Below are 23109 nucleotides of genomic sequence, written 5' to 3'. Positions count from 1 at the left end.
TCCTTCCAAGTCATTCCATTACACTCTATTTGTTATATTTATCATCTTCCTAGTATTGATGCGGATGACTTAAGCTCTAAAAATACAGGAAGGTCTTACTATACTACATTGCTCATTAACTAGCAGGAATGATGTTCGTCCATCGTGTTTGAAGAGGACCTTGACATCTAGCAGTTGTAGACTGTCCAGGATGTGTCCGCAGGTGGCTGGTAAGGCCTATATGGGCATGAAATGTTCTACCACATGTCGGCAAGACATGGGTGAGCACCATTGTTGCAGTATTTGCAGCTCTGGCTTTGCGGAGAGATACTATACTACATTGCTCATTGACTAGCAGGAATAGGTTTTAAGGCTAGAGTTTACCTCAGCAGAAGATGCTTATGATCAAACCATGGCTCTTTCTACGCAAGGCTTGTGTTCCACAGCTGAAGTCAGTCCTTTCCCTAGGTGCCTCATCTCCGAAATAGCAGCAGAATCATTTTACCTGGCTACTCCAATACCTGGCCTTTTCAAAATACTATTCAAAACAGTATCCATTCAAAAAGGAATTCTGTCAGTACACTTACCGCTGTCCAAACATGAGAGTAGATTTGGTCTCAGCATCATTATAGCTGGAAGGAGAGCAGCAGATAAACATTGTTGTGCGGCAGTTCCCACCGAGGGAGTCCTGCAGGATACGAGTCATCTTGCTATCTCGGTAGGGCACATAGCTTTTCTGCATGAGATAATGGGAGTGAACATATTTGGCCTTTTTCACACAGACAAAATTGACCACAGGAATGTCAATCTACTCACAGTTCTTATCAATTTAAAAAAAAACTATACATCCAATGGTCAGGGACAAGCAAACTCATCTAGAAATTTCATCTTCCAGATAGGAAAGTAAAAACCTAAATCATCAGAAGCAAATAATTAACAGTTAGCAGCGTATTTTCTAGAGCGGAAAACATATTCCCAGCAGTTCTGACTGTATCAGATGCTTTCGCTACATCTTTCCCCAAAACTGATGTTCTTCAAGCCTGTTGAACCACCATTCCCAGAAGTCCCAAAGTCACATCAGCTATAAATTTTGGGAGTTATTCTTGGGCTATAACTTCAGATATTAGGCCAACTCCCATACTCCCAAAACAGCTGGTAGAGGTTGTTTTCCTTTTTTTCCTTTGGTTGTGTTAATTGGAAGGATAGTTAGTTCTGTCTCTTGGTTGCTGCTTATGTTATTTATCATTCTATTATTTTCATTCTACCCAGAGATGTACTTGAGATGGGTAGCCACATAAATTTAATAAATAAATAAATCTTTAGATATCAATATAGCACCAGGATGAGGAAAGCTGGCAAGCAATCTTTTTGTTAAGGGGTGCACTACTCACTGTGCCCTCAGCCAGAGCTGAGATAACATTCCCAAGTGCCGACAGAGATTTATTGATGTTCTTGGCCTCATCCAACACAGCTCCCTCAGCTCCAGTCTTGCTGACCTGCAAGGAGAAGGCATTTGTTTATTATAAAGCAGATACATCCGTATGTTATATGAAATCCTAAATGAGGCCTTCTTCTTTGAATAAACAAGCTTCCTAGGTATTGGGAGAAAACCAACGGAACCAACTAGAAGGCCCAGAAGAATTGGGATAGACGACGTGGAGACCAATGAAAAATAATTGTTCCAAACATCTGAAATGTATTTCAGTCCAAAAACAACTCAAGCAAGCTCCCTGTCATTTCCTTTGGGTGGCAGACAGTTATGGCTGGCAAATCAGGACCTAATCTCCCGTTCAGTGATTTCCCAATGCACTATTCAGACTTGCCACCTAACTGCATTTTAAGCACATAGCTCTCTGGAGATCCCTTAGATATGGATTTGGAGACCTGTCATTCAAATAATGGGTTTCCTGATGCTCAGGAGAGGAGAATATGACTTTTTAATGAGTCTTAGCTTCAAGGTATATATTTTATGAAAGCATTGCTGAGATACAGTACACCAGGGGTGAAATGCTACTGGTTTGGACTGGTTTGCCCGAACAGATAGCAAAGATGCCAACTATTCATCCGAACAGTAGTAAAGAAAATGCTACCGGTTTTTCTGACAATCAGCTGTGCCGCGCAATTTATATTTAGATTATAGTATAATCTAAATCGTGTGGCACAGCGGATTCCCCTCCCCCTCGCTGTTCACTTACCTCGCTGTTCACTTACTCACTTGCCAGGTGCACTCGGTAGCAGCCTCTGCCCACCTGCCCAGATGTCATTTTGACACTCTGTGCATGCACGGACGGTCCTGTGTATGCATGGAGGTGGCGCACGTGCATGTGCTCACATTACTACCAAACCGATAGCAAAGATAAGTGGATTTCACCCCTGAAGTACATGTATGATGTTCACATTGCACTCATGTCAGAAGCATCAAGGTGCTTCCAGATTGAAAGGATTAGCTGGTGACATCACTGTTTCCTGGGGGACACCCAGTTTGTGGTTTCTTTCCCGTTCCTGGCGGGAGCTGGAGCAAAGACTGGCTCACACCACCCCATGGCAGCATTCAGGTCTCAAACACAAGCTTACTAACCCCCAACCCAGTGTCCTAACCACACAAGTCACCATGCTCACGTATGATGCTGATCTTAGTTTATGAAATAAATCAAACTCTGCTTGCTTCCCCTCTCAGATCTCTTTTAAGCCCCGAGCACCTTTTCGCTGCCAGCCAAATCCACCAAGTAAAGCTTCCCACTCAGTTTTTGCTCAGTCTCCATGTTCTCCTGCTTAATGTTGATAAGGAAGATGCTGTGGCTCCGAGAACTATGCTCATTCATGTCTGCAAGGTTGAGAGAGAGAAAGAGACAAGCCTGTTTTATTTCTCAAAAGAAATCCTAGGCAGATATTTCCTGCACTGAAATTGTACAATATTCAGCCCCACTGAAGGCTCTTTGAGGCATGGAGATTGGCAGTATTATTGAAAAAAGCTTAGCAGATGACTTTGTTGTCGGTTTTCTACTATAATCCTCCTATGTGCAAGTCTAAAAATAAGCATCACAGAAACTTGTAAACTGTTTGATTTGAGATAATAATCAATTATCATTTAAAGGCAGTATCAAAATGCTACTCCAGTTGAATATACTAAGAATTATATTACTTTCAACTCTCTACAGGAAATCCACATTCCCCACAACCACGTCCTATGCAATACTGTGGGTTGCAGAAAAATCACAACAAAAGAGAATAGGTGATAAAAAATAGTTGTGACTGCTTCCTAATTATAAATTGAGAAAAAAAAGAATCCTTATGTATGGAAAATTAATGATAAGCTGGTCTTTGATGCAGGATTTTTTATGTACTGTAACTGGATGATTTGTATACTCCCCCCCCCCTTCTTTCCTTCAATCATGTCCAATTCTCAGAGATTTCCTGGACAAGCTCCTGTAATTTTCTTGGCACGATTTTTCAGAATTGATTTGCCATTGCCTCCTTCCTAGGGCTAAGAGAAAGTGACTTGCCCAAGGTCACCCAACTGACTTCATGTCCAAAGCAGTCCTATCTTGATGCTTAAATTGCTACACCAAACTGGTTGTCGTTTGTATACTAGGCCATACTAAAAGAATATTATCTCTTTCAGTTTTTATTAGACCTAGCCTGGCATCAACTTACATTTTATACTTTAAGCATGATTGAGAGTAAGAGACAGCAATATTATTACTTCATCTCTTAGTGTCAGTTAAAAATCTTGCGGGATGATTATTGCTTTCTCTCGGCTTTAAATGGAGAGGCTGGGATTTACTAGTAATCTCTATCTAAGAACTAACCATCTCTCGTCCTGCTCACCTTTATTAAAATCGGCTGCTGTAACCTTTAAGGGATCGTTGTACTTTTTTATTAGTGTATAAATATGTTAACAGGAGCTCATTTAGCCTCACAAAGCCATCATGTAAATCTGAGTTAAACATGGAGGTATCTTTGCCCCAGAGGTGGTATTCAGAAAGTTCTGACCAGTTCTGGAGAACCGGTAGCAAAAGTTTGAGTAATTCGGAGAACCGGTAAATACCACCTCTGACTGGCCCCGTCTGTTCTCTGCCTCCCAAGTCCCAGCTGATCGGGAGGGAAAGGGGATTTTATAGTATCCTTCCCCTGCCACGCCCGCCATGCCACCCCCACCAAGCCACCCCACAGAACCAGTAGTAAAAAATTTTGAATCTTGCCACTGCTTTGCCCTCAACACTGTAAGAGCCTGCCCCTTCCTGAAAGTTACATCTACACTGCCAAGTGTGACATACATAATCTGTGCTCTGTCCTTTCAGAGCACCTTCCTTACACTCTTAAGTGATATCACTCTGATTTTCCTTGAGCACAAGACCTTTTCTTTTCTTCCATTTTCTTCAGTACAGTTCCGTCTGTACAGTCTTTGACTCACTGAACCAATGAAGGAGTTGGTCCAAAGCTAAAACCAGGGTTTTTTGGGGGGTGATTTTCCATTCTCTGGGCTAACCAAACCTGGCAGCTTAAGGATTTCCAGAGTCTTGCCACCAGTTCCCACCCCATCCTGGTATCTTCTGCCTGAAATCACTGCCTCAATCTGACATAAACAACCCTCTCGTTTTTGCTGCTTTTCTGGATCTGCAAAGGAAAGGAGGTACGAAGTTCTCAGAAAATAAAAAATACTTGAAAAGGTCCTAGTGAAGCAGACATTCTTCCTGCCTTGTATGTGGGCTCCCCAACTGCCTGTTCCACATGCCATCATCCTTTCCCAATTGCCTGTCTTCAAAACTCACTGGTGACAGCCACGTGGCGGTTGGATTTTCCTTCATCAATAACATCCAGGATTTCTTCAGGACTGGAGACAAACCGTTCAGTGCAACCCTTAAGCAAAAAGAGAGAGATTATTTTGCTCCTGATCCCATCACTCCCTTCAGCTAATTGCCATGCTTTGTTCCTAGTTAACTCCCTCAGCCTTGCACCTGCATACTTTTCCTGAGTTATCTCAAAGGTGCTTTTCAAAAGGCAGCTGGGCTTTGTTTTTTCCTTGAGGAAGACATTTTGCTTCTCATCCAAGAAGCTTCTTTCGGTTCTGACTGACTTTCTTGAATGAGAAGCAAAATCAGTGGTGGTATTTAGCTGGTTCGGACCGATTCAGGGAAACAGGCTGTTAATTTTTTCCGTAGTTCGGCAAACAGGTTGATCCCACCACTGACTGGCTCTGCTACGCTCACTGGGTTTGCTATTCAGAGTGGGGAGGCTGCAAGGGCGTGACTGGGAGCTGTGCTGATCAGCTGGGAGGCGGCGAATGGACCGGTCGGTCAATCAGCTGGGAGGCTGCCCCACCCCCACCTCCCTGCGGCCCTTTTTTGGCCTACATGGCCTCCTGCAAAATCCTTCAGCAACCACCATTCCCTCACTAGCCTGCTTTCCAGCTTCATTCTCTGGCATGCAAAGCAACAAAAGAAGACCATATGACTACCAGTTTAAAAAAAGTTCAGTCAGACCTTTCAACTTTGTGAGATCTCCCCCCCCCCCCCGAGAAGTTGGAAGGTCTGACTGGTTTTTTTTAAACTGGTAGTCACGTGGTCTTCTTTTGTTGCCCTGCACACAGGAGAACGGAGCTGGAAGACAGGTTAGTGAAGAAATTGTGGTTGTTCTGGGATGGGGTGGAAGTGAGGATTTTGTATTATCATTGCTCTGGGATGGGGTGGAATTAAGGATTTTGCATTATGATTGCTCATAAGTAAGTAAGAACCAGTAAAAGAGGAATGGAAAAATCCCTGTCTGTATATCAGCGTTTTTCAGTCTTGGCAAGTTTAAATGGGCGAACTTCATGCTGCCTTGGGAATTCTGGGAATTGAAGTCCATACACCTTAAAGTTGCCAAAGTTGAGAAGCATGGGTCTACACTAAAGCTTAGCATTTTCCATTGCTGTTTATTTAGAGTTTGGTTCAATTAAAAAAAATCAGTTGTGGTTTCCTTAACAAATAGTGTTTAAAGTGATATGAGTTTCCAAGCATTCTTCTAGGAACATTCAACATGCAAACTGTGGTTACACATCTTAAAATGAATCCTCTTTACCTGGAGCTTCACAATTTGCTGTGAAGATGTGTACTAAAAGTCAATCTACATTTAGTGTACATCTGACTTTGGGGGATGTTTCTTCATAACCAAACAAAAGTGTATTTTATGTGCAGTTTGCACCACTTGCTCGCTGGAACTGGACACAAAAGGAAAGTCCACATTTTGTAATTAACCCCCATGCCCCATTTTGACTGGCAGAGCACTGCAGCAGGCTGAGTGCTGTCACACACCCCTGGCCATGCCCCCTGGCCACACTCAGCCAGCCATGCCCAGCCAGCCGGTCATTAGGGCACCACTGAGCGAAATGTCTTCCTCAAGGAAAAAACAAAGTCCAGTTGTCTTTTGAAAAAGTGCCTCTGAGTAACCATGATCTGGATGATTGAGAATTTCCATAGACTTTACTTGACTTCATGCCCCTAGGCCAGTGATGGCGAACCTATGGCACGCGTGCCACAGGTGGCACGCAGAGCCATTTGTCAGGGCACGCGAGGCGCTGCCCTGTCAGCTGGCCAGCGCCCATGCACGCGCTGGCCAGCTGAGTTCACCCTTTTTTAAAGCCATTTTTTGCCCTCCCCAGGCTCCAAAGGCTTTATAGGAGCCTGGGGAGGGTGAAAAGAGCCTCCCCCGCCCCCCCGGACGCCCTCCGAAGGCGTCAGGGAAGCCTCCGGATGGTCCCTGAAGCCTTCGGAATGCTTAAAACGACCCTCCGAGCAAACCGGAAGTCACTTCCGGTTTGCTCGGAGGATCGTTTTGAGCGCTCCGAAGGCTTCAGGGACTGTCTGGAGGCTTCCCTGATGCCTCCGGAGGGCGTCCGGGGGGAGTGGGGGAGGCTGTTTTCACCCTCCCAGGCTCCTATAAAGCCTCTGGAGCCTGGGGTGGGCGAAAAAAGCATGTAAAAGTGGGGGGTCGCACCTGTAGTGCGTGCATGCGCACTGGGGGTCGCGCATTGCATTATGGGTGTGGCATGCCCGCACATGACCCCCCCTGCGCTCCCTCCACTTATGGCACGCGAGCCAAAAAAGGTTCGCCATCGCTGCCCTAGGCAAATACTCTGTAACAGAAGAGTGTGATTTAATGCCCTCTGGTTGTAATGGACTACAAACTCCCACAATTCCTTACCATTGGCTTTGCTGCTTGAAATTAATGTTAAAATGTATACATTTGTACAATATAATTACTTAAATCATCTGGAGATCGTCTATCTGTTCTTAACAAAAGGTATATATTTAGGAAGAGCGGAAATTTTAGAGAGAATCTTTCCATCATACACAATACTGTAGATTGTGCTAGTTTTACATATGTCTCTCTATTATGTATCTTTAAAAAATAGCAGAACTTCTTTTAATATGCAATGCTTTCATTGATTTTAGTACTATAGTACCTAAAAACAGACTTTTCAATCTTGCTCCTCTAGCTATAAAATTTGGTCTTGAAATTGACCCTTGCCCAGTATTGATTTTTTAGGACATATCTTAGTTCAATTTCCCAACAACTCACCTTCACAAATGGCACACGGTTCTTATCCTCATGAACGGAGAGATTGGTCTTTGTCACTGTGGATAAAGAAGAAATGGGTCCAAGAGAGCTCAATGAATCCAAGGAAATATGTTTTATTTACCCGCTATCCTCACAATTGCCAAAATTCTTCCCGGGCCATTGATTTGTTCTATCTCTTGGCTTACTCTCCACCCCGCATGATATTTCATACCCCTTGAAGATTGCTCACCGTCTAGCAGGTCACGGATTTTGTCCAGGTAAATTTCAAAGTAAGAAACCTGAGTGGTAAAGGAATAAAGAAATGAAAGATGGGGAAGATGGGAATTATCTATGCTCTTGTCCTCAACGATACATGTCTTTCAAGCAGCAAACAACTATGTACTTTCAGACATTCCAAACAGGTAATTTGAATCTTCCAGATGGAAACTGTTAAGCTTTTAGCCTTTTTATAACAAATACTATGGAGCAACAGGACGAAAAAGAACCCATGTTTCTATTCATCTAGTGGGTTCCAAATATGGTGGAGTACAGTTCCCCTCAGTCCTAACTTGTAGATCTAGCATATCCTTAGTATTTATTATTTATTTATTTATTTTTCAGGATTTATAGACCGCCCCCTCTCCCCGAAGGGACTCAGGGCGGTGTACAGGCGTCTCATTAAAACAAATACAAAAGATAAATATCCTATACCCTTAAAAACGAATTAAACCTAGAACTGGCATAAGAAAATCTGCCAGTCAAAGACACAGGACCGCTGCCACCATCTGGTTGTTTTCCATGAAGGGCATGAACTGCACTAGTTGGTGCAAGAAAGCAAGTGGTGGGGCACCTGCCCAATGTTCTAAGAACCTTCTGGAGTTAAGGAATAGGACAGAATGCTTCTGGCAAATAAGTACCAAGCACTACCTATATCACTGGTCCCTCCTTGTATAGTTGTATGTCTCTGACCTTAATGTGGAACTCCAGGTTCTCATCCATGGAATAGATATGGTTGAAGATGTCTTGGGCAATGCGTGGGATGATGCCCATGAGCTGGGGATCATGCAGCTTGCCCTAGTGGAACAGAAGAATTGAAAGTAAGTTCAACAAGCCCTCCCAAATTCTTCAAATAACCTTGATTCTTGAAACCTAGGATCTATTTGCAGGTGCTACTATCAGGCCAATGTTTTCTAGTTACAGACCAGCTTTTAAAATGTATAAGTGAGAAACCTCCTCACCTCCATGGTGTGAGTCTTTCCAGAAGATGTCTGCCCATAGGCAAAGATGGTTCCATTGTACCCAGCCAGCACATCTGCAAAAAAAAAAAAAGGGGGGGGGGTCAGGGAAAGATGAAGGACAAAAATAAACTTAACCATTTTTAAAGGATCTTGTTTATTCTCTTTCTGCTGCCTACCCAGGCAATCCTATTAAGCACCTGCTATTCTACCAATGCCCATACTGACCTTTGACAATCTGCATGGCACAGGCATGATACACTTGTTCCTGTGTGGTGTTGGGTGGGAAGACCCGGTCAAAGGCATATGGCTTGCCCTGCAGAGGGACACAGAAAGATAACATAGTAGATTAGAATACCCAAATGTTTACATGAAGTATCCAGTGTATTATTCCTGAAAAACAGCTTAGAGGGTGTCAAGATCTAATTGGTACAATATATCAGTAAGCATTCAGAATACAGAACACTGGATCCAGTATTGTTTCATCCAAAGTCTGATACCTAGCTGGAGGATAGGGAGAGGGTGGGGGATCCTGAACTCACAGCTGTTACTTAAATAGGAGGTAGAGGCTATGGTGGGTGGCATTTGCTCCACTTCAGATGATGATACAATTATGATTCCATCTGGACCAAAGATGATAGGGTCATGTCTTGACAACTACTCATCTGGATTACTGTAATGAGACCTCTAATGATGCAGACTTTAGAAATGACCTAGAAGCTATTACCGATCACCCCTGCCATAGCCAATATTGGTAGTCCTCAACTTACAACCACAATTAAGCTCAAAATTTATGTTGCTAAGTGAGAATTTGTTGTAAGTTTTGCCCCATTTTTGCCAAAGTTGATAAGTGAAGCACTGCAGTTGTTAAGTTAGTAACATGGTTGTTACGTGAACCTGGCTTCTCCATTGATTTTGCTTGTCAGACGGTTACAAAAGGTGACCACATGATCCCAGGACACTGCAAGCGTCATAAGTATGAGTCAGTTGCCAAGCAGCTAAATTTTGATCACGTGACCATGGGGATGGTCATAACTGTGAAAAATGGTCATAAGTCACTTTTTTCAGTGCCATTGTAAGTTGAGGACTTGCCTCTATTATTTCTCTTGAGGTTATATAGCACTGGTACCTATAGGTTTCTTTTGAATTATAGACCTAATTCCAAGTGCCAGTAACAACTCACAAAGCCCTATATGGCACAGCATCAGATTACGTTTCTCACAAGAGGAAAGCACATAAAATGGCTTATTACCAGCCTGGATAAAAGAGTTCTTCAAATCCTTGGAGAACTACATTTCTATCACCAGCCTAATGCTATTGTCACAACTTACTTTATGATTCTTACAACAAGATCTTAGAATGGTTTAAGTGCTGCTAGGATAGTTCACACATTCTGGGAAGTCCAGCTAAAGAATACTTGTTTCAGGGAAATGTCCACTGGAAGATGATGTAGCAATTAGAACAGGGAGAAAATAAGGTTTTACTTTTCCCATGAAGCTGAATACCTTGCTGACCATAAGTGTTTTTCATGTCTGAAGTTTTTTTATTTATGTATTTGTTTCTCTATTCATTTCCTTTGGCTGCCCAACTCAGTCAATGACTCTGGGTAGCTTACAATTCAAACAATAGATCACAGTTTCTTCCCCAATCTATAGAAAGACTCTGTTTACATAATCCATTTAATCCAGTCAACCACCAACTTGATCAAAAGTAGTTTACTGGCTATTCTAGCAGCACACAAACCATACTAACTAAGTCCAAAGTTGCTATGTTATGTAACAGAAAATTCCTAGCCACTTTCTCCTGGAAGTGCCTCGTGTTCCATGAATTATTGCACTACGATGTACAAAGAAAAGCTTAATGCCTTAATGGTGGCTAGGCAGGCAGTAATACACTTTGTTTAGGAGCTGCAGCCAATCAGGTCATGCAAGGAATTCTGAAAGCAGAGATACTTAAAAAAACAAAACCTCTATGTCTCCAACTCTATTTCTTGAAACACAGCTGGGAGGGCTTTATAAACTGCCCCAAATATTTGTTCAGTTATGGTGTCCCCAAAGCATAGCTGATTAGGTGTTTGTAATTTGTTTAAAAGCCTGTGTTAAAATTAAACCACTCTTGCCCCATTATTAACCATGTTATGGTATTCTCACAATATCACTATTAGGGTTCTGTTTTTGGCAAAAGGAAAGACTTGGGCCACATGACATGATTTATATCTGTGATGGAGAACCTATGGCACGCGTTCCCAAGGCAGCATGCAGACTCCTCTCTGCAGGCACACAAGCCATTTCCCCAGCTCAATTATACCACGCATGCTGCATGCCTCCTGCCAGCCAGCTGTTTTTCGGGTCTCTGCCGTGCATGGGCAGAATCAGGGTACATGCGGGGGATGCACATGCATGCTCAGTGGGGGGGTCACACGGGGGGTCACATGTGCATGTACGGGGCATGTGCAAAGGTGGGGGAGTGTTGGGGTCATGCGCACATGTGCGGTGTGTGTGTTTGTGTGTGTTTCATGTGCACATTGCATTATGGGTTGCATGCACATTTGCATGCTGTTGCACGTGCATGTTTTCGGCATGGGACAACAAAAAGGTTAGCCATCACTGATATATAGTAACAGTAACAGCATACAGGAGATAATGAGTTCCAGGGTAGACTGAGAATAAGGAGCTGTCCAAATGCTGATTCGTTTAAATGTAGGTTAGGTGGCTTTTTAGAGCCACTTTGCTGCATCACTACCAATTACAACTATACTATCAAAAAGCAACAATTAAGACAACAGGCATAAGATTGCTCCTGAAGTTAGGCACACTGCAGTATAATCCCTGCCTTGTGTAAATTTAAGCACAGCAATCACATAAGGAATCTTAAACAGGTAAGGTAGCAGTCACGTAGCACACTTAACTTGTAACTGAATCACACAATACAGTGAAGAATGAAGTAGCCAAACAGGCTGGCTTTACACAACATTTTAATCACAGATACAAAAGCTAAACAAGATTAAACCCAGCCAATTTAGCATGCTACGCCAATGCCTCTGCTTCTCTTTTTCTGACTTGTTAAAGCGTGTGTTATGTGAATGCCACGGAGGGTTATTCAGAAACATTCAATCTACCGACCTGAGACAATATAATATATGCCTCGGGAATATTCATGCACAGTTTCTCAAAAATATGAGTGCCTGACCTGAAAGTCAATTAGACAGTTAGAAAATGATGAGGAAGCTGAACAGCACTGAAAAATATATTCAGTGGTTCAGCTTCAGCTTATTGGACTGGTTTATAGGGCCCATGGGCACACAATCAGCTACTTATTTTATGTCCAGGCAGATGTTTTTCCATCTGCAAATGTTATAGTGCCCACGTTTATCATCTGAAAGACATGACCAGGACCCAAAGCATGTTTTAGCCTGTCATTACTCAACTCATTGTAAGCCGAATACACAGTGGCCTCTACATATTTCACATAGTAGCTTATGCAGTTAATCTGGACCTGCTTCCTAATTTTATCACATTTATCACATTAACATATAGTGAATTACTTCCAGCTGCTCTGTTTCTGAGGGAGGCACTCCTTAAATAAAATCTGATAAGTAAGGTTGGGGAAGGGGCTATTAGATGAACGGAACATGACACTGTTGTGATATTTCCTCTAATATACCATTCTATCGTCCTGCAATAGTCCAAGACTGCAGCCTGAAAAATCAAGGCAATTGCTAACATAAAGCAGGGATGCCCAATCTTTTAGGAAGTGGGCATATTTTTAATATTGGGAATTTGTCACAGACATATTCACAAGGTGACTGCCATGATGGGCATGGCCAATCCCAATTCATTTGCCAGAATTATGAGCTTCTCCTAACTCTGTGATAGCGAACCTATGGCATGCGTGCCCAAAGTGGCCCACAGAGCGATGTTAGCTGGCACACGCGGCATCACCCATTCCTCCTCCAGGTTTCCGGCGTGCATGCACGCATGATGATCAGCTGTTTTTTGTGCATGCAGCAGTCCCGGAAACCAGAAGAGCTGGTTTTCAGGTTTCCGTTGTGCACATGCACACCAGACAGCTGATCATCGTACACGGCACGCATGTATGTCAGTTACCAGAAGACAAGGTGGCCAGTGTGCAGGCGCATGCTGGAAACCAGAAGTTCATTTCCCAGCGCATGTATGCCCACTTGGCAGCTTCTCTTCTGGGGTGTGTCCCCGATGAATGCGCTCTCCCTTTTTGGCACTTGGTGCTGAAATGGTTCACCATCACTGTCCTAACCTTTCCCTCTAATCTCTCAGGATATTCCATGCCAACTAAATTCAATCTTTTAAACAATCTGATGCACCAGGAACCCTGGAAGTTCTAATGGAAGTTTGCTGAGGAGACACTGGTATTCCAGGTACCATGCTAAAGAGCTACATGGACAGAAAAGTCACCCTACATCTCACTACCATAATTTTAAAAAAATCTGCATTAACACTACTTATAGAGAGTAGATATTTTATTTCAGTTTCATTATAAGTATCCCTATTTACAAAATATGTAGCTATAATTCTTCAGATACGAAAGATTCTCAACCTAATGCAATTAATTGTACACAACATTCATTGGAATGGGGTTCAGTATACCTTATCCCTCACAGGAATGTGACCTGTGCTTTGTGCCATTAAATGCTAATGATGACTGCTCTTGAAAATGGCTGTAGGCTGCTCTACTGTTTTTAAGAGGAGATTCTAGCTTAATAGATTCCTTCAATTACCAGATACTTAGAATAACCAAATTATAGTTTGTTATTTATTGCAACAAAATTACAATAACTTTTGCAAAAAAAATATCCGAAAATACTGATGCTTGGTACAATTTACAGCACCAGTCAGCACTAACTGTTTTAGACCCTTATAATGTAGGTAACTTAAAGATATATTGGCCCTCCTGACTGAAAATTATGGTAATTTCCCCAAATTGGAAAATACCAATTTGGGGAATGATTGCAGTAGGTTTTCTTTTTCATACATTCTTCAGTGACACATTTTACCGTGGAAAATTTGTGTCATCGTTTGGTTTACTCCCTTATCAAAATGCTGCATTTAATACTCAAGCGGCATACAAAATTGTTTGAAGAAAGGTGATGAATAAATTAATTCTTGCACGGTCAGGAATGTACAGCCTCAGTCCATTCCAGACTGTTACCAAAACAAAGAACAGATGGAAACTCTATTTTGTGTCTAAAAACAATCATATTTAGTCCTTTACAAAGAGAGGTTGGGAAAAAACAGGATGTTTATTATCATAAATAGAAATAACAAATGATATACAGCAGTTGCTGAAATCATTCAGTATGTATTCTTAGCTGTTCTATTATGAATTACTCATTAGAAATTCATGGATTCTTATATGCATGTTTAATTAGCTTCAGCCCAGCTTGCCAAAAAAAGACAGACTCATAGTTTCCAATTATGGCTTCCCAATATCAACTTTTCTGTTAGGTGTGACTTGATTATATTTGCTCATTGCACAATAAAGTCATCATGAGCAATGTCCCACTCATCTCAAAGGTGAGACGACATACTGGTAGTCCTCAACCTATGACCAAAACTGAGCCCAACATTTCTGTTATTAAGTGAGACATTTGTTAAGTGATTTTTGCCCCATTTTATGATCTTTCTTGCCTCAGAATCACTGCAGTTGATAACCCAGTTGTTAAGTGAATTTGGCTTCCCCATTGTCTTTGCCTCTCAGGTGGGTGCAAAAGATGATCACATGACCCCAGGATACTGCAGCTGTCATAAATATGTAACAGTTGCCAAGCATCTGAATTTTGATCACATGGCCATGGGGATGCTACCACAGTCATTAAGTGTGAAAAATGGTTATGTCACTTTTTTCAATACCGTTGTAACTTTGAACCATCACTAAGTCGAGAACTACCTGTGATGGTATATGGAAATGACCTTGGGGGGGGGGGGGAGATGCTGCAGATCAGATAAGAAAGGGCACAGCCCACCGCTACACAAGGACGGAAAGGCAGACTCAGAAAGGACCCTTCCTAATTTCTCAGGCTGTAAAAGAAACAGCAGAAGATTAGTACTATCAAACTTGCAAGATTCTGTTAATATAATCTTAGAATAAAGTAGAGTTAGCTTCAGAGGTGGGTTCCTACCGGTTTGGACTGGTTTAGCCAAGTAGGTAATAACTCGGCCGGCCATGCCCGAACCGGTTCTCTCGGCAGTGCCTATAGCGGCGCCATCTTGTTTTTTGCTTCTACGCATGCACAGAAACAATTTTTACCTACTGTGCATGCGTGCATAGTGCGCATCAAACGCCCCCACCCCCCGAAGCACATCCCTGAGCGAACCGGCAGTAGAAGAAGCCAGAACCCAACCATGGTTAGGTTATCTAATCATGTTTCCTGTCTTGTCTATCTGGAAAAGCTGACAGATAATGGGGAGAATCAGAAAAGGTGCCAATTGAGGAATTATCTCACCTGTTCCTCAATGATTCTGGCACTTTGTTCATATTTTTAGTGGCAGGGTGGTGGTTGATACAAAACAATAATCTAATTAATAACGGAGCTGTGAAAAAGCACTTAGGTAATTGAGACCGACCAATTTCAAACCTACCCCAGTTTTCATTCAGCAGGTTGAGTCTTGTGTCATTTTAAATGCAAACACACACATACAGAGAGAGAGAGAGACAGACAGACAGACACATAGGCGCACACGGCATAAGTTTTTATGGTCTAGACTCCATTCGATCAGAGGCAGCTGCTGAGGTGAGTTTGCCTTTAAGAAAGCAGAAGTCATCATATTCCCGCTAGCTCCCTAAGGGGCCTTGAGGATGTTATTTTTGCCACAACAGACGTAACATAACTAGTCCTCTGGAAATTGACTTTTAGCTAATCATAGCTTTGTCAGAGCCAATTATATTGAGACACCTAGAATCTGCCATATTGCTTGTCTTCATAGCCTCTCCTGGTACTGCTGGATGGGATGACCAGATTCTCTAATGAAAAGACCAAGGCCGCTGAGACTGCAGCTGCTATATTATGTAAAAGCAGATGTGATGCCTTTTTTTGGACTTACCTAGGGGAAGGAGGCAGATGGCTCTCCTATTAGCTTTTGCTCTATTGTCTCTTCATTGTGACAGTTTTGGGGTCCAGCAGGAAAGTTAAGAAGGTCAAACCATGAAAGACCATAATCTTATCTGTTGGGCAGAAATAATTAAAGAAGGTTGTCCCAAAATATCAAAGCTGCTATGCCATTATAGGCCTTTAGTTGGGTGATTTTTTAATTTTATTTTTCAGCATTATGTTTTTATATTAGCTGTTCACTGTTTGGTGCCCTTTGTATTGGAAGAGAGAGAGAGAGAGAGAGAGAGAGAGAGAGAGAGAGAGAGAGAGAGAGAGAGAGAGAGAGAGAGAGAGATCACTTCAGTGTGTGTGTGTGTGTGTGTGTGTGAGTGTGTGAGTGTTTGTGTGTGTGTGTGTTTAAGCATAAATCTTTTTTTCTTTTTTTAAACTAAGGGATTTTATCTCAGTGTTAAAATATTTCATCACAGTAACTTTATAAACACAAACACATCAGAGATGGTATTCAGCAGGTTCTGACCAGTCCTGGAGAACCAATAGCAGAAATTTTGAGTAGTTTGGAGAACTGATAAATACCACCTCTGACTGCCCCTGCCCCCATCTATTCTATGTCTACTGAGTCCCAGCTGATCGAGAGGGAATAAGGATTTTGCAGTAACCTTCCCCTGGAATGGGGAGAGAATGGAGATTTTACAGTATACTTCCCCTGCCATGCCTATCAAGCCACACCCACTAATCCATGCCATATCCACCAAGCCACGCCCACAGAACAGGTAAGAAATTTTTTTGAATCCCACCACTGAAACATGCACAACACACACACTTTTAGAATCTATAAATACAGCTCAAACAGCATAAAAAAGTAATCCTCAAGATTGATTTAAAGGAGGAGGAGCCAACGTCACGATGAGACGATGTGCAATCTCAATGCTCTGAAATCGCTGCTGACACTTTTGCCCCTGGGTGGTCCAAATGGACCTAAACTGTCCCGCAGAACACATCCTGCTGATCTCAGGGACACCGCAAAATCCCTGATCGATCCAGGAGAAGGTCTTTTAGCTGGCAACAAAAGCACAGCCCCTAGGCTGGTGAAGTTGGGACGGCTCCGAAATGGAAGGAAACGGAAAGAGAAAGAGTTTTCAGCTGGTGAGGAATTTTTTACCGTTTTAAAAGAGACTGCCTACAAAAAACTTAAAGTTAATTTAAATTTGAGAACAGAGTGTTATCTTACTTTTTAAATGCTATTTTCATGGATGGAATTTATGCAAGCCTTTTAAAACGAATGGATTAAGTTTTCTTCTTCTATCTTTTTTATTATTATTTTTGCAACATATGGACTAAAATTCTCCTTCTTCATTACTGCATGTGTTTTTCCCTTTTTCTTCTCTATTTCATTCAAGAATTTGACTTTTTTTAAAACTTAGAATATAAAAAAGATACAAAAGGAAACAAGAAAATTATAACAACAGAGGGAAAGACAACACTGCTACTCGGAGGCTGGAGGTTTGTGTATTGGAAACAAAACACTTACTTTCCTCACTGATCATTCTGGCTTGGCACTTCAAAGTCTCACTGTTTGTTTATAGAGAGTGATAAGAAGAAAAGCACAAATTGTTTATACAGATGTTCTTTTGAAGTATATCTTTAACCAGAGAAAAGTGAAATAAGACCTTATTGTGAATTTATGCTTAATCTTGTAAAAACCTTCCAAGCCAGAGCAGCAGTGTTTGTCAGCTGGAGATAATGGCACAATTTCAACAGCAGAAAGAAACTTTAAGTTTGCAAAATATAATGTTTTAAATTCAGAAATTATTAAATATATCTGAGAGAATAGAAAAGAAGTTGGAAAACCTAGAGCGTTTAACAGCAAAATATGATGAAGAAGTTGGAGATGTTTATCAAGTGGAAAAAGTGGAGGTTAGAGTCCTAAACACCGAAGAGAAAAATGATCACAAAGAAATCAAATCTGTTGACATCAATGGTGAATGATTTGTGTCTGGAAATGGAAAGAGTGGAATACGGAAAGGGGAGTTTGATGGATGGGAACTCTACCCCAGATGGCAAGACATAGAAGAAGAAGAAACAAAAGAATTTATGGATTTAAAGAGAGAAATGTTATCAGTAACATCATTGATAACACCATGGACAATTATAAGCTGATCAAGGAAACAGAAGAAGGGTATCGAAATTATATGTGAGACTTAATAAGCAATGAGCTGCAAAGAGGAGTTCATGCAAATTTGATTAAGGAGATGGTTAGAGGACTGATACCACAAATGGCAGAAGACATGAGATTGTTTTGCTACTGGAAAGATACAGGTTGATAGATGAAAGTGTATAATCTAAAACTAGTTAAACTTAGTGAGATTTAGTGACAATAGATATAGTTAAATAAATAATTGATAATGATAATAATGTATACATATGTATTGCTATGATAAGTAATAATTGGATATGAATATTGAATGGTACCTATGAAAGGAAGATTAGAAATTTTTTGATTATATATAAAGGTTAATAAAAAAGAACTAAGTTAAATTTAGTTAAGTTTTGAATATTAGGGGGAAAATGTTATGATAAATTTATAGTGAAATAAAGGAGGGATAATGATAACAACACACACACACACACACACACACATATATTTGTGTTACAACCCCTGGTATGCCTAAATATGGGAGGAAGATCACTACTCCCTCTTTCTGTCCTTCGGCTCATCACAAAAGACCATGCAGGCAGAAAACCATATTTTTATTTTTAATGTTGCCTTTTTATATTTGTGTTGTATTTGTACTGATAAATAAATAAAGGGAGACTAGTATAGATCTATTTTGAGCTAATTAGCTCTCATCAGCTAGCCATACCCTTACTGGGATTTGAACCTGGGCTGTATTATATCTTAGGCAGGAGTCTTAGCCACTAAGCCACAGGTTCGCCTCCTTATCAGTTGAGCCAGGGAAATAGGTATGTATTTGTGTTACAACCCCTGGTATGCCTAAATAACACAAATACATACCTATTTCCTTGTAGTGATTTGAAAAGGAGGATTAGAAATTTTTGTTATTAAATATTATGGATGTTTAGCCAGAATAGGCCATAAGGATTTAGTGTTATTGGAGGATATTAGAAATAGCAAATGAAATGCCAGTATGTGGTTATGTTTTAAATCTTGGTATATTTGATGATGAAGGATGTTTAAACAATTATAGTCAAATGAAAATGGAGGTATGATGATGATAATATGTATAAATATATCTGAGTTAAAATACTTGAGTTAATATGAATTATGGTTGATGACTGTGGAAGAGATGCACAAAAGTCTTTTGTAACCAACTGATACACTTTCTACAGTATGTAAAGTAGGAGGATTCTTTGTGTTGTGTTTGTTTTGAAAATTAAAAATAAAAATAAAATTTAAAAAAATTAATTTAAAGAAAGAAAGAGAGCTGACGTCGCGACGGCACAACGTGCGATCTTGATGCTCCAAGATCGCAGTCAATATTTCTGCCGCTGGATGGTCCATTTGGACCTACACCGTCCCGTAGAGACGGTGAGTGAGAAGGGCACCTCCTGCTGATCTCAGGGACGCCACAGAGTCCCTGAAAGATCCAGGAATAGCCTTTTTTTTCCAGCAACAGAAATGCAGCTAATGAAGCTGCTGAAGTTTGGACAGCTCCGGAATGGGAAGAAAGCGGAAAGAGAAAGTGTGTCGAATTGGTGAGGAAATTTTATTATTAGAAAGAGAGACTACCCCAAAAAAAGTAAGTTAAATTAAAATTGAAGATAGAAGACTGTAAATGGCAAAATTAATCTACATTAAACTTTGTGTGTTATCCTGTTTCTAATTTTTTTTCATAGATGGGATTTTTGCAAAGGCTCCCTATTTTTTAAACTGAATGGATTGTTTTTTGCTTCTTTTTTCACTTTTGCTTACATCTATGGATTAAATTTTCCTTCTTTTTTTTATAATGCTTGATTGGATTGTTTTTGATCTCCATTTAAGGATTTTTGTCTTTCTTAAGCTTGGAATATAAAGAAGATAATAAGAAGGATTATAAAGAGGGTTGTAACAACAGGAGGATAAGCAGTTATACTGCCACTTAGAGGCTGGATACATTGTTTTTTCTTCTTTCTCTTTGATCACTTGAGATTCAAGGTTCTTTCAATTTGTTTACTGACAGTGATAGTAGGAAGAGCACAAGTCATTTATACAGGTGCTTTTTGGGAGTTCTATCACTATCTATTGGAGGGAAGACAACATTTGGACTTGAAAGATAATAAATGAACCTGTTTGAAGTTTATTAAAATAGCCTTGAATCCTATGGTGGCAGTGCCTGCAAAATTGGAAGAATGGCACAGCAGGAAAAAGAAACTGTAACATTGCAAATGATTATGTTTGAAATTCAAAATCTATTAGTTATGACAGAGAGAATTGAAAAGAGATTGGAGAATATGGAATACAAAACAGAAAAATTTGATGGAGAAACTGAGGATGTTTACCAAATGAAGAAAATGGAGGACAGAGTTCAAAAAATGGAAGAAGAAAATGAGCAAAGAGATAAGAAAACTGTGGATACTGACAACAAAGTGAGCGTGGTTGGTAATGGCAAGCGTGGAATATGGAAAGGGGAGATAGATGGATTGGAACTCTACCCCAGACTTCAAAGCACAGAAGAAGAAGGGAGAGAAAAAATTGATGGAGATAAGGAGAGAAATCTTGACAGAAGCACCAGTGATACCCAAAGATAAACTGATGGAAAGAGCAGATGATGGGTTTCGAGCTTCTATGAGATACGAAAGGAACAACATGTTGCAAAGAGAAGTTCATACAAGATTTATTAAGAAAGTAACTAGAATATTAATGCTACAAATGGCAAGAGATATAAGACTGCACTATTTCTGAAAGACACCGTTTGATGCAATGAAAATGTATAATAAAAACTAAGCTAAATTTAGTTTACTAGTAGTTTGTATAAAATGAAGTGACAATGGCTATAGTTAAATAATGATTAATAATAACAATACATATAGATATATTAGTTTGATAATATGAAATTTTATATAAACAACACATGGAGAATATGAGAGGAGGTTTAAAAGCTTTATCTAGAATATGTTATAAAGATATATTGCGATTGAACGATTTTAGGATGATTTAATAGAATGTTATCATATAATCCTATTCTAGATTTTGAATATTATAGATAAAAGGATGTAAAAACAATTATAGTCAAATTAAGGTTGAGATATAATAATCGTGATATACATGAATATAGGTGAATTTAAAATATGCAATTTGATATGAAAAGCAGGTGGTGACTATGGAAGAGATGCATGGAAATACTGTAACCAACTGACACACTTTCTACAATTTGTAATGGAAGATGGTTTTTTTATTTTTATGTTTGTTTGTCTTTGTTCAAAAAGAAATATTTTTTTTAAAAAGATTGATTTAAAGAATCTGGGCCCCAATGACAGCTTTAGACTCCTAACTCTTACCTATACCCCTTGATGAACCATACAGATGGATTCCTACAAACTGAGGTGGTGGTAGAAGAGGAAAAGTCATTGTGCTTTACAAAAAAATTGCCATTTGCATTGACAAAATGAACTGGGACTACAGTAGCCTTACTCACCATGCAGTAAAATGGGAGAATAACCACATCAACCTGAACTGCCTGTTTGTTAACAAGGAGCTTTGTTAGCCCTGTGCAAAGTTCCCTTAGCCCAAGGTAGAAATGAGGCATTCTCTGAGGGAATGGGGAAGTGAGAGATGCAGGCAGTCATAGCTTCTTTGCTTTGGGCACTTTCAGATCACCTGTTGCCTGTTGCCTCACACTCTTCTGGATGCATAAACCGGCCTGCTAATCCGATTTTAAAAACGTTAGTAATATAACAACTAAATAAAAACAGCTGGCTGAAAGTCTACCATAAAACTAATTCTATCAAGATTATGACTGAATGAAAATACCTGAGGGAACAGAAAGCGTTTAGCCTGGCGTCAGAAGCATTAACAATTATGGTATGTCTTGAATTTCCCCAGGGAGAAAACGCCACAGCCTAACTATAATAAGTAGAAGATCAATGCTGTGTCTTCTCAGCTAACAAAAGTAATGAGCTTACTAGCTGGACCGACTGGTGTAGATGCAAGTAAAACATTAGCTATACCAATTCTAAATTAGATGGGATTTTAAAATCCAACACAGGCACATAATATTGATATATGTCTAGAAACCGTCTGGAAATCACAACAACTGTTTGAAGCACGAATGAAGTAAATTTCAGTTCCAATCCCTTGGTCTTTTAGCAGCTATAGCTTGGATTTATTGCCATGCTGTTCAAAAGAAGCCCAGATCGAACATTTTATGATGATCTATCACAGTTGACATGGGTGGTATAGAGGAAACATGTTACCTGCCAAGTCTATCTAAGAACTTTATTGTCTCATTTACAAGAGAACATAAATTTATGAGTCCACCCATGTACTGTATATCTGCATCCTTCATCAGGGCCACCTAATGGCTAAAGCAAATAATGATACTATCCTCATAGCGTTCACCAAAGGTTTTGTCTGAATGGTAGATTATAGCAAAGAAATTAAACATAGACAACACAATACACAATACTCCAAAAACAAATTACTACAAATGTTCAGTTATAAAGTTCTTTTATCAATTTGGGTACAGAATGGTGTTGGACTGATTTTGTATTCATTTCCTTACATACGTAGTATTAAGTACTGAATTGGTTTTAGATTTTATAAAAATGCTTCTAATCTATGCATATTTTACAAGCTATGCTTCTGTACATACTTTACACAATACATGAAGAAATAATTAGGTATTTAATTGGCACTAGCATAAATAGTAATTGCCATATATTAAAAAGCTAACTTGGCTGCTTTCATTTTGGGGCTTGTAAATTTATGGAATATTGCTAACTTCAATTTGGCATATTATATTAGACATAATAGGCTAATCGTTTGAGGCCTATGGTTAGTTTAAGATGCTGAAAGCAAGACATTTAACTTTTCTGCAAAACTATAATTTAATTGTAATTGAATTTAAACAAATTGTTCATTTGAATATAGTGTACACATTAGGAAAAATAGAAGAAAATCTACTCTGCTTAAGAAAAAATAAGCACTTTCTCCCCAATTTGCCTTTAAATAGTATGGCTCGGTTCCTTGAGAATTATGATTGTCCAGATATAATTTTTTCTGACCAATCTTTCTTAAGGTAGTGGGGTCCTCTTAAGCTTATAAGGTCCTTCCTT

The 23109-nt window shown here is 40.0% G+C and overlaps 1 protein-coding gene across 3 annotated transcripts in view; it reads right to left on the bottom strand.

The window, feature by feature from the left end:
- The window catches only part of KIF5A (kinesin family member 5A), a 77696-nt gene that overhangs the window by 29957 nt on the left and 24630 nt on the right, over positions 1-23109 (bottom strand). For all 3 annotated transcript variants that reach the window (XM_081939624.1, XM_081939626.1, XM_081939625.1), the window contains exons 2-10: positions 8982-9069; positions 8757-8830; positions 8488-8592; positions 7769-7817; positions 7540-7595; positions 4752-4839; positions 2679-2803; positions 1371-1475; positions 567-715 (exon numbers count right to left, since the gene is read on the bottom strand). In XM_081939624.1, the coding sequence (XP_081795750.1) occupies positions 567-715; positions 1371-1475; positions 2679-2803; positions 4752-4839; positions 7540-7595; positions 7769-7817; positions 8488-8592; positions 8757-8830; positions 8982-9069 (839 nt within the window). The remainder of the gene's footprint in view (positions 1-566; positions 716-1370; positions 1476-2678; positions 2804-4751; positions 4840-7539; positions 7596-7768; positions 7818-8487; positions 8593-8756; positions 8831-8981; positions 9070-23109) is intronic.

Source organism: Natrix helvetica, assembly GCF_964273705.1.
Source record: "Natrix helvetica genome assembly, chromosome: 1".
In the NCBI taxonomy this organism is placed as follows: domain Eukaryota; kingdom Metazoa; phylum Chordata; class Lepidosauria; order Squamata; family Natricidae; genus Natrix; species Natrix helvetica.
This window is presented reverse-complemented; position numbering and strand designations above follow the sequence as displayed.